Here is a 12624-nt window from a genome sequence, read left to right on the forward strand (position 1 = left end):
TTCTCTTTCTTGGTTTCTGAGGATGGGCGACACCAAAGATCCTTGGGTTTCTTTACACCATCTGCTCTTTGACAGCAGAAGCTACAGGAGGAGGAAAGTGGTTGTTCTGTGTGAGTCCTTAGCTTTGGGGTGGACTCGGCAGAGGACTCGCGTCTCATTCAGTCCCAGCATCTGGCCCATCATGTGTGGGCTGTCCCTCAGGCTGTGGGATGGGAGGGACAGGGCACAGCCTCTGACGGTTTAATCTCTGATCTTAGGGGCCTCCTTATAGCACAAGAGATGCTACCCAGAGGCAGATGCTAGGGATGAGACTCAGGTCTATATCTATGAGGGCTTGTCTTGAGGCTCAGGGGAGCGCGAGAGCTGGAAGGCTGTGCTGTTGCAGGAAGCTTCCATGGGGGGTGGGGGCTGGAGGGGGCTCATGAGGGACAGTTTGGGCAGTGATGGGAAGGAAGGTGAGAAAGGCAACAGAATGAAGGCAGAGAGGTAAGAAAGCACGGGTGTTCACAGTGGCAGGAAAGGGGCAATGGGAAGTCAAATCACTCAAGAGACAGGTCTCAAGAGCCACTGTGCCCTGCAGGTAGCTCCTCAGAATGTCCTGCATACTCTTGGGCTAATCTGTCTAATTCTGGTACACAGCACCTGGCAATGGGGTCAGTGGGGAGATTGGCATAAAAAACCTCCCAGGATTAGCAATTTTCTTAGGGTCACAGTAATGCTCTTCATTTGAGAACAGTCATCTACCCCAGATGTTATAGACATCCCTTACTTCTCACATGAAATCATCTTAACTGCATGTTTTTTCCTTCTGAAGTTCCTTTGTGAATAATTATGAATTAATTATTAGGACTTAGCACTAAGAGTTTTTCTAGGAGTGAAGGTCGGCACCATGCTAAGAGTCCCCGTGCATTTAATTTTCTTCCCAATACTGTGGGGAATGCCCTGTGACCATCTGCCTTGGGAAGATGAAGAATGGAGTCGTTGAGTGGTTAAGCAACATGTCCAAGGTTGCAGTTCACAGGTGGTAGAGCCAGGAGTCATCTCAGGAAGCTGGATCCACAGCCCACTTTCTGACTAAATGCTAACTATGTGGCCTCTGGGTTGATGGCATGTGGCAATAGCAAGGGTGGGTCACGGAGACAGGCACAGAGATTCCTGGGCCCACTGTGGGGGCCGGGGCCCACCGAGAGCCACATCCAGGTATTGTTTTCTGCTCAGCCTTTCCTGGACTCTCAAAGCATAATTTTCCTACTTCTTTATTATTATTATTTTAGTTGTTGAAGGACCTTTATTTTATTTACTCACATTTGGTGCTGAGGATTGAACCCAGGGCCTCCCACAGGCTAGGCAAGAGCTCCACCACTGAGCTACAATCCCAGCCCCATAATTTTCCTGCTTCTACTAACACCAAATACAGGGAGGGAAAGTAGCAATGAGACCAAAGGAGGAGACTGAAAGAGTTTTTACTTTCAGATTTACTCACTGAATACACCTCTCACAGGCAAGTTTTGCAATAGCAAAGTGTGTATCTTCAAAGTGTTTTATTTGAGGGAGATAAAGTTATGCAAAGGCATCCTTTATATTACCTTCCAAAATAATGCTTCATTTGGAAACCCCAAAATGCCCAGTAATGGCACAGCCCTGAGCCACAGGTCCAGCCCCCGTCACTCATGGTATTGTAGTGTGGAAGGACTTGGGGACATCAGTGTAGTTTTCCTCACTCAGGAAGGCCACGTATGTGCTGCTATGGAGGGGCTGGCCTGGGACAGCTGCAGGGGCCACACAGATTACACAGGCTTGGATCAGTCTTGTCACCCAGCAGCTGGCTCAATTATTTTCTGACTATCTGAGGTAAAGACGGTTGTTAAGTACAGGTGCATGCAGGAGTGAATTTTTCTTCCTTTCTTTTTTTTTTTTTTTAAAGAAATAGCATAGGACTGTGATGGATATGCTTTGCATACACTCATGTATGTACAACAGGACTAAAACGCTATATAGTGGGCTAGGGACACAGTTCAGTGGAAGAACACTTGACCAGAGTGTATGAGGCTCTGGGTTCCATACCAGCAAAACACACACACACACACACACACACACACACACACACACACACACACGCATGCGCACGTACACACAGATGCATAGCGAAATACTAATAGAGGATTTTCCTGGGGCTTAGGTGATTTTTATGCTAATTTAAACAATTCCTCTCTTAACCATTATTTTCTCAGTTTTTTAAAATACTAATCATGCATGCATTTCATGATAGTTACTTAAAACTTTAGTGGCAAACAAGGACTTCTGCACTCTGCACACTGCTTCAGGGGCTGCCTCTTCCTCCTGGTTTCTTAGAGTCATCCACTAGGAGTCCTGGGTTCTAAGTCAGACCTCCCAATGGGCACATCTTGCTCGTTTGACTAATCACTCCTGTGTACAATAGCAAGTTGATCTTTATTCCTTTCTGAGAATTTCCATAGAAAAATTGTGTGTGCACATGAATGTATCTTACTTCATGTATATTATAGACTAGGCAGATAAATACATGTTTTTCCTTAGAAAAATAAAGTGCATATAACTTATTGAATGCATATTGTGTACTGGACAGTGCTCCAAGTGTTATCTGTGAAAAACTTCACTGCTTCCTCAAAAACAAAAACAAAAAAGAACAAACATAACAACAACAACAACAACAACAACAACAACAACAACAAAACCATGATCTGGATGACCTAGGACATGAGTGACTTGCCCAGTGTCAATTCCCTGGTCCAACTTTGAAGCTTGGACTTGAACCCAAGGAGCCTGCATATGGTGCACGTGTGCTTCACTGTCATGCTGCACGTGTATTAATTTGGAATCTTAAAAAGTGTTAAAAAAAAAAAAAGGTAAGGTATTCCTGCTTTGATCAGCTACACATTTTGGGATCTTTACCTTAAAAAAAGAATACGTTTTTAAGAATATCCTTCCTACATACTGAAAAGCAACTGAGCTACTTATAATAAAATTAGAAGAAAGAGGACTTTGATTAGCAGTTATTTTGTCAGCAGGACCAACTGGTCACAGATAGCTTTTTAACTGGGAAGGAGAAAGAAAAATCTACAAAAAGGAGCCAGAAGCTCTAAAAAAAATTATAGGGACGATGTTATTTATTCTTTTCTTTTCTTTTTTTTTTTTAATGCCATGCTGGGAATTAAACCCAGGGCTTCACACATGCTGGGCATGTGTTCTACCACTGAGCTGCATCCCCAGACCTTTTTATTTTTTTAAGACACAAGGAGATGAAGTCTAGATAAGTTGGTGGGGTTGGCCTCAAGTTTGTGATCCTCCTGCCTTAGCCTCTTGAGTAGCTGGGGATTAGAGGTGTATACCTTCAGGACTTGCTTGGGACCAGGTAAAATGTACAATACTTCACATATACCCCAAAAGCCTAGAGGGTGTTAGTGTGTCACTACAACTCAACAATTAGTCCTCAAAATGAGGACGCTGACATATAAGAATTGGATGATAATGGATATCATGAATTATATGTTAATTGAACATAGCACAAATACTAAGTATCAGCACAAATACTAAGTATCAGCTCCTGGCATTAGCATTAATGGTTGCTTAGTGAATACCCAGGAGCCCAGTTGCTCCTTTCTCAGGGCTCATTATCTCAGAGAGGGGAGACAGGAGAGCACCCATACACCTGTAGTGGGAAAGGTCACAGCCGTAGCAACGGGGCAGATGGCTCTTCTGAGGGGTGGGAGTGTGGAGGGGTAGGCTAGATGTCTCTCTACATGGAATGTAACCCAGGAGAAATTTACATGCATAAGCCCACTGACTTAAGTTACAAACTCACAGAAATCAGGAAAACTTGCCTGCCTAGAATAGATTCCTCACGTAGAGAAAGGAAAGAATGTTCTGCATTAGGCTGCAAATCAGGAAGATGTTGGTAATGGTGATTAAAAAATGCTCCTTTGTTGCCCCTCCCCTTCAATTCCCCTTCAAATGTGCATACACAGAAACTTCCAGAGGATCATTCTGTAGAACATTCACTCTTAAAATGTGTGGTCATGCTGGCCTCAAATCAAGCATTCTTTTGAAAGGTGACACTGAGGGCTTCCTCCATGTAACTTTTGCTTCCCTCAAAAAAACCCCCTTAAAGTTGCAAAAAAGTCAAACTATTCATGAAAATTACCTTGTTCGTGTTCATTCAGTGAGTGAGTATGAGCCACAAAGAACAGAAACCATGGTAACATCCTCATCAATGGGAGGACAAAGAATCACAGATCACAAAGCATGAGGGGCCTGAATTTTTTCTGTGAGTAGCCATCAAAATATTGCTTAGGGGTGGATATTCTGTTTCCAAATTCTTAATTTATAAGGACAGCCCTACCAAGTGAGGCTTCTCATGTCCCTCTTCCACCACAGTGTGCTCACCAATCAGAGAGCAGGAACTGCAAAAGGTAAAGACCTGCGGGCAGCTGCAGAGGGACCGCCAGCACCTCAGAGGCCATCCAGGGGGTTCTCAGGCACTGAGAAAAGTGTCCCCACCAAAGTGCAAGTTTAAAATGCAAATTTGCAATCTCCACTAACAAGGCCAACGAGTTATTTAATTCAACCTGACTAGAAAATCTCATATTGCAACATTATTCTGGATGACTAGAAGATCCTGGGAGGTCAAATTGAATTTTTTTTTCCCCCTTTGGTACCAGGAATTGAACCCAGGGGCACTTAAGTACTGAGCCACATCCCCAGCCATTTCTTGTACTTTATTTAGAGACAGGGTCTCACTGAGTTGCTTAGAGCCTTGCTAAGTTGCTAAGGCTGGCTTTGAACACATGATCCTCCTGCCTCAGCCTCCCGGGATGCTGGGATCACAGATGTGCCCCACCACGCCTGGCTGTCAAACTGATTTTGACATGATTTCTGCTTCCACAACATCACTCCATCTCTCATCCACACTGCTTCCAATATTAACTGTTTTACTTTCCCTTGTGGAGGTTTTGGTCGCCATTTTCTCAGTGCACTTGATTTCACATAAGCAGTGTGTTGAGATTCTGAAGGGTGGAAAATCCTTGTTTTATGTTATGTCTCATCTGTGTCACCAAATGGGAAAATAGTGCTGATGACTGAAAATGGATGTGATCAACATGGAATTAAAACTATGACGTTAGACACAATGGTCTAGTCAAATTGTTAAATGAAGGTAGCATTTAAACATCATAAATTTGTATAAGAGGTTTTCCCCTCCTTGAAATTATCCACAGGTAACACTTTTATTAGGGTAGCTGCCTTGCTATTTTTAAATTTAACAAATGATAAAATAATCTCACCAGTCACAGGTTTTTGCCCCCGCTCTGGTGCAGCTTCAGGTGGGTTCTCTGTGAGATGTCCGGTGTCTGGATGACACAGAATACTTGCTGGCCCACAGTCAGTCGGGACACATCCATCCCCAGGGGTCAGCTTCCCCAGAGGTTCCTGGTATAATTACAACACAAGTCACTACTAATAGCTTTCAGGTTTTCTGCATCATAAGACAACGTCATACAGAGTAGAGGAGAGCTGGTTTGAGAAAAGTCAGAAGAGCCGTGGAGTAGGAGACAGAAGATCCAGACTCCGGAAAGGGCATGATCTTGTTCCTCTTTCCTACGCCCCAGTTTTTGCAGCTTTTAAAGGGGAATGATAGGGCTGGGGTTGTGGCTCAGTGGTGGGGCACTCACACCACGTGTGAGGCACTGGGTTTGATTCTCGGCACTGCACATAAATAAATGAATAAAATAAAGGTCCATCAACAACCAAAAAAAAAAAAAAAAAAAAAAAAAGAAATTTAAAAAAAAAAATGGGAATGATAAAATTCGCCCAGTCTCATTATGGAGTTTTTTAAATAAAAGATGCTTAAGTGAGAATCATTATAAAAATGGCATATAAAAGACTCTAGAGATGGAAGGCAGTATTGTTATAATACTACTTAGAGATATCCAAGACTGTGAAGTCAATTCCTTAGTTTAGCAGTGAGGGAAATGACAAATCTGGATAAAATGAAACTGACATTTAATATTTTAAGGTTTCTCTCAGGCCAAGTGTCAATGACTTTATCCTCCTTTCTTCTATCTAATCTTTATTGCAAAAAAGAATTTTTTAAAACTTATTAGGAAGTTAAATCGGATTTGGAATTTATCCACTGAGTTTTGAGTCAGAAAGTGGCCCGACGGCAGCTGTAGAGAAGAGGTGAGAGGAGCATTCTGTCCGGAGCAAGTCTTGTGAAATCTCGTTTCGTAAAATGTCAATCGCCAACTGAGGGGAACCTGCCTAGGTTAACTCCATTTCAGCTCAGTGAGTTAGGGAAGGGCAGGGAAAAGCAGCGGGGAGTTTTGGAAAGGACAGAGGTGGCCGTGGCACTGGCCATGCGTCGCGAGTTCACCCACTGCCACTGAGCTGAGCACTTGAAAATGGTTAATTTTACATTATGTACATTTTACTTTAATGAAAAGAATTAAATAAAAGCAATAAAAACAACCTGCTCATCAACAGCTTTTCTCTGGTTTTGCTTTTAACTTCCAATAGTTGAGGGTACTTTAGAGCAATGCATTCTTTGTTGTTTTTTTTTTTTTTTTGTATGTAAATAAAATTAAATTTTGGAACAAAAAGTTTTGTGAAAAAAATTCTTTTGCACCATAGTTTTAAATGCTGCTCGAAAGTTCTTATTGAGAATATGAATTCAAAGCTACAAAAGCTCTTATTTTTAATAGACACATTATTATGAATAAAAATCCCAATCTGGTGTTCTATAATGATCTAAAACTGATTATGATCCTTTTTGAAAAAGAAGGAGCATACCCATTGGTTAAAGATTATATTATAGAATGTGTTGGAAAAAGAAAAAAAACAAAAATACATGCTGGTTAGAGGTAAGATGTAATTTTGAGGGGGGAAAAAAGGTGTATATTTCTACTTTATTTTTTATTTATTTTTATTTTATCTTATTTTATTTTGGGGGGCTGGGGATTTAACCCAGGGTGCTTAACCACTGAGCTATATCCCCATCCTTTTCATTTTTTATTTTGAGATAGGGTCTTGCTAAGTTGCTGAGGCTGGCTTTGAACCTGTGATCCTCCTGCCTCAGACTCTCAAGTCTCTGGAATTATAGGCATGTGCCACTGTGCCCAACTCTATTTTTTTTTTTTTTTTTTTTAATAGGGTTCGGAAAAAAAAGACTGCTGGCCTTATATAGTGTTTTTGATTTTACATTTCTGGGTCTAATTACATGTATTTTTATATAAGCCACTTAAAAACATCTTCAAATATGGCCTTATTAAGTCACCTCAGGTTCACTGCTCAGAGATCAAGAGAAATTATTTATGCTGAGGAGATTATAAATAACATTAATTTCTCTTACTCTGTCCTTGTTAAAGGAGAGGTACATTGAAATATTAAAAAATGAACAATTAGATAATTCTAACCAAGTAGTAATATAAAATTAACTTGCATCTAATGTGGGTGCCTCATAAGTTTCTAAGTGAACACACTCCCTTATGTCATGTGATATTCATAACGTGGGTATGAGTAGCTCTAATTAAGGTATAATAATAATCAAGCTAGAATAAGAATCACTTATCAGTTGAAGAGAATCCCTGTGCACATAGGTTTGATGGCTCCCCCAATTCTGACCTGACCAGGAGGACATCACCAGCCCTGTTTTACAGCCAGAACTGAGGCTCAGAAAGTCTCAATAATTTGCCTAAGTTGTCACTCAACTTGAACCAACTAGTCAGTGGAGCAATTGGTACCAGGCCCAAGGCTGTGCTTCACCCACACCCTTCGGCCTTTCCATCCTTGACCAGAGGCCCTGTGCACAGGTAAGGGAGCAATCGCATGTTTTAGCTGAATGATCTCATGACTGATGACCTGCCAATATGCTAATAGGCACCCATTTAGTGAATGACTCTCCCAAAAGATACTTCTCCAATCAGCATCCTTTCATTTTTCCGGTAGATTTCCCTGTGCTAACCAACAGAGCCCACATTCATTCACGCAATATTCACTTGATTCCAAGTATCAGAGAAAGTCAGTTACCTCCTCCACAGTTCCATCTGGTGGAAGACCAGTGATGGTCTCTTTGACAGTAGCGGTCTGGACTTTTAAGTCCTGATCACGCGATCCATCTGCCTTGCCAGTCAGGGATGCCGTCTCTGAGCAGCTGGACTCCGCCTCAGGCCTCTTGCAGTGTGGGCTGACCCTGGCTACTGGTTTGTGCCTGGACATCAGGTTTTCACTCTTCTTCTGCGAGGGAACTGGGTTCTCTGTGTTCTTCACACACTGGGTTTCTATGTGGACTTTGTATTCCAATTTGGGTGTACTCCTTGATCCGGACAGTTCCTTTCTTCCTGAGCCTCCAGGGCCATTCCTGGGGGCCTCTGCGGAGCCCAGTAGGCTGGTTGGCTGGGAAGAAGCATCCACCATACCCTCTGGAACACTCTCCTCCAAGTACAGTGAGCTGCCCAGGAGAGGTACTGAGGAGGCCTTGCTGACCAGTGTTTTCTGGGGCTGTTCCTCTTGTTTGTTGACATCTGTGACCTTGGAAGAGGTCACTAAGACATGCCTAGTGTCATTTTCTGTCAGAGGCCTGCTGGGACCTGGGAGGGATCCTGGGAGTGAAATGCAGTCCCCTTCTCCGCTGAACTCTTCCTCGTCACTGCCGTCGTTGGCATCGTAGCAGCCGACCCTTCTCTGGCGGAGCAGAGGGTTCCTGAGGACCTGCGGACTTCCAGGAAGACTGGCTTGTCTGGCAATGGTCACCTGCTTGTGGAAGAGCCCAGAGGTCCGCTGACTTCCCAGAGTCACAAGGCTGTTGGCCCTGGCTTTTCCTGGTTCCTTGTGAGCTGGAGGGGGCAGAGAAAAGTCCAGTGAAATCAAGTTAATGAATCTGGCCTGGTCTTATAACTGAACCCCGTCATGACACAGGAGCCAGACACAACCTGGGCTCCTGGACACCACGCTTAAATGATATGACTTCTTGGGCTCTTTTCCTTCTGGCACCCCCCACCCTTTTAACCCTTACTCTCTGGGTAATTTAACTTAGATTGTGTGCTGTCTGGAGACAGAAACTTGTAATTCTTTGATTTCCATGATGTTTCAAGGCTGCTGGGTCCAACCTAAATGCTACTGTTAAGAATTTCTCTGTAGAAGGATGCATCCAATGATGTGTCTCCCCACCTGGGCCTTTCTATCACCTGAGATCCCTCCATCTGCAGCATGGGTTGGCCAGCCGTCCCCACCTGGAATGAAGTGTGCACTCAGCCCATTTACTGTCTCCTTGGGTGGCCTGTCATTACCCGTGGCTGCATCTACCAAGAGTAAACTCTATGTTTAGTCAGCATAGAAAGATGGCTTCTGTTCAACCAGAGGCAAGCTTTCCAGTTCTCTATTCCTATTTTAGCACCAGAGAAGTTAAACCACCATGGCCTCCAGTGGAGAGGTACAAACTAGCACTTGGTTATTGGAATGCAGGGAGCCCAGGGCCTCCGGGGCCGTCCTGCTTACTGGAGGAGCTGGGAGGCAGGCTGCCGTCCTCCGAAGCACTGCAGCTACTGCCTGGGTGATCTTCATCCTCGGAGCCGGCCACCACGAAGTCAGACAAGGGGCCCTGGACATCGTGGACAAAGTACTGGGAAAGTTCAGATTCAGAAATTAACGAGTCCTGTTGGAGAAGAAAATGCTGGATGTCTCCGCTTTCTTGGAAAAATGCACCAGAAGCAGATTATTTGAAACTAATTACTTTCTATCTTTGCAAGAACACTTTGTTCTAATTCACAGTCATTCAAAACAGCCATGATAGTAAACGCCCATCTCCATTTACTTTTTAGGATGGCTAAATTAACAACTACAGAATGAAAAGGTGACTGTTGTTGCCAGACCCTGTTTTTAGAGGTTTGGGAGTGGTGGTGGTCACATTTTTGGCAACGATCAGAAAAGCCACAGCAGCAGTTTATCAACCATCCCAGGAAAACCACTAGAGGAGGGATAAGAACCCAGAATGAAATTCCAAGCCAACTAGCCCAGCCAATTGATTAGGGGTGGGGGGGGACCTTGCACCCAGATCCAGAAGGATTTAGAAATGTTCCACCATTTTCTTAAAGTCACAGGTCTTCCAAAACTCAGGCCTGCTTTAATAGTGAGCAGTTTTTAAAAATTACTTTTCAAACTACAGTTCTGGTTCTTTCAATTTTATTGCTCTCCTCTTTTCCTGGATGAATATGTAATAAGAGAAAGACACACTTGGGTATTTGTTCTCAAATTAGCATGGTTGCTATTTCCTGTAAAAAGTGACATAAAGGACTCATGGGCAGAAATATGTGCTGGCACTCTGGCTTGACTTCTGGGCTCCTGGAATTGGTTATGGTCCAGCTGAGTGAGGTATGTAGCAGCATGTCTTGACTCACCTTTTTGGCAAGAGAGGGACTCTTCAAGGGGGTACCTGTAGGGAGAAGAATTCACCATATTGTCAAAATGATGAAGTTCAAATCACAAGTAGGCTCACATACTTAACTAGAAAAGGAGACAGCAAGCATATTAAACAAAACCTCCCTTTGCTGCAGTAGTACTGATGGACCGTGCACAGAGGTGAGGCGTGCAATCTACCTGGGTCCCTGACCCACCCCATCCTACCTCCCAAGACCCTACTCATGATACGAGCCCTGACTCCAACGTTACCACCTCCATAATGACGCCAGTCATTTTCAAACTCCAAATTTTCAAACTCTTTTATATGACACACCTCCATTTCCAGATCCATAAGAAACTTTAATGATGAATGGATATGTCTCATCTGTCTTCCTCAACTATAACGACTGCTAGAGCAGAGATATTGACTGATGGGTCCCCCCCCCCCCAGAGCTGGGCATTGAACCAGCTGTCTAGTAAGTGTTCAGTATCTGCTGAATGGGTTGAAGGATGAATGAACAAGTGAACATCATCCAAGAAACTGATGACTGAACCAGGGAGAGGGATGGATAGCTATTTTAATTTTTAACTAAAAGGATGAAAAGCTCAGCATTTAGACTTTAAATTCTATGCCACAAGCAAAAGAGATTTAGGGCATGCGGATCATGCTTAATAAAATCTTTTCTAACTGATAGAGTAGAAATGTTGGGATTAAGAAACTGCAGCTTTCAGGCAGGTCAGAATAATGGAATGGTTGAATAAAGAGTCTATTATGGCTGAGTCTACTTCAAATATATTAATTATGGATGCAAATAATCAGAGTATTTCATGGTTGCCAAAAAATCTTATGCCTTCCTTTTTCTCTGACAACCAGTAACTCATATTTCAGTTCCTTTTTCCTCTGGGACATCAATCTGAACATCAGTAAAATCTCCAGCTCAGATATGTTTGAAGAGTCTCTTTAAGTTTCCATGCTACAGGAAACTTTAGTTTTAAAATGCAATACATTGTTCTAAATTCATATGAAACTCCTGGTCACTCCTTCTCTGCTTGAGTTTTTCCACTTACCAGGGAAATCATGATTTTTGCTGCCTCTATTACTCTCTGTACATTGAAACTTTTTAGATCCATATAAAGAAATCTCAGGCTTTTAGATGAGTAATACTCTACATCTATCAAATTACTCATATTTTGGTATCATCTCATTTCATCTACAGCATTTCGGATGAATCGTGCATAAATACATGAAATGCTGTTAACTCACTTTTGCAAATTATTTGAAAGTAGTACAAGAAGCATGCATGATTAGATCTTTAATGAAGCACATTAAATAACTGTGGAAATAAAAAGTACCAACCACAAGAAAGCAATGACTCTCTCTGACAGCTACTTTCACCGACCCTGATAATTACGGAATTCAATACTATTGCACTGGGGAGCGCCCCCTGGGTGAACTTAATGAGACACTCTTCTAAATGTTGAATGAAAATGTGCAATTACAGTACCTAAGCCAGGAGAGGAACTGGCCTCTTTGCTCTCCTGATAAGTGCTGCGTGCTATCACTTCATCCATTTCCTGCTCGGAAACCTGATTTTCAGCAGAAAGCACAAATTAATGGTTTTATTTATTTATTTTCCCCCAATAAAAGTAGCTGAGACCAGAGTCCAAGTTGAATGCAGATAAAAAGGCAAACCACATGGTCAAAAATTATGACCATCCTCTGTAGCAATAACTCTGGGCAGTAAGTACAGTTGGGTTCGTGGGTTGCTTCAAAGAATGAATGTATAACAAGACCTTCACTCCCAAGCTCAGGTACCTTGCCACAACTGTATCTGCCTCTTTCTAGAACACTCACTTCCAATTCTTTCTTTTAAACAATTTAAAGCCTACAAAAAATGTGAAGGGAAGTACAAGAATAGTACACTCTTCACCTTGATTTATTAATTTTTAACATCTTGTCACATTTATGTGTATGCCCCCTTTGTATGCACGCGTGTGTGTGCACAGATTACAACTTTTTGTTAAACCAAATGCAAGTTGCAGACTTCATGATCTTTCACCTGTAAATAAGGATTTTCTCTCAGATAACCATGGTACTATTGTCTGATTCAGGAAATTTCTCACTGATGACTAATATATACATCACATTCCAATTTCTGTCAAACTGTTCCAATACCATCCTAATTTTAGAAGACCTAC

The 12624-nt window shown here is 42.5% G+C and overlaps 1 protein-coding gene across 11 annotated transcripts in view; it reads right to left on the reverse strand.

Moving 5' to 3' along the window:
* The window catches only part of PDZD2 (PDZ domain containing 2), a 373385-nt gene that overhangs the window by 19661 nt on the left and 341100 nt on the right, over positions 1-12624 (reverse strand). For all 11 annotated transcript variants that reach the window (XM_079144474.1, XM_079144472.1, XM_079144467.1 and 8 more), the window contains 5 exons: positions 11931-12012; positions 10425-10459; positions 9526-9682; positions 8059-8864; positions 5319-5463 (listed from right to left, as the gene is read on the reverse strand). In XM_079144474.1, the coding sequence (XP_079000600.1) occupies positions 5319-5463; positions 8059-8864; positions 9526-9682; positions 10425-10459; positions 11931-12012 (1225 nt within the window). The remainder of the gene's footprint in view (positions 1-5318; positions 5464-8058; positions 8865-9525; positions 9683-10424; positions 10460-11930; positions 12013-12624) is intronic.

Source organism: Sciurus vulgaris, assembly GCF_902686455.1.
Source record: "Sciurus vulgaris genome assembly, chromosome: 6".
Lineage (NCBI taxonomy): Eukaryota > Metazoa > Chordata > Mammalia > Rodentia > Sciuridae > Sciurus > Sciurus vulgaris.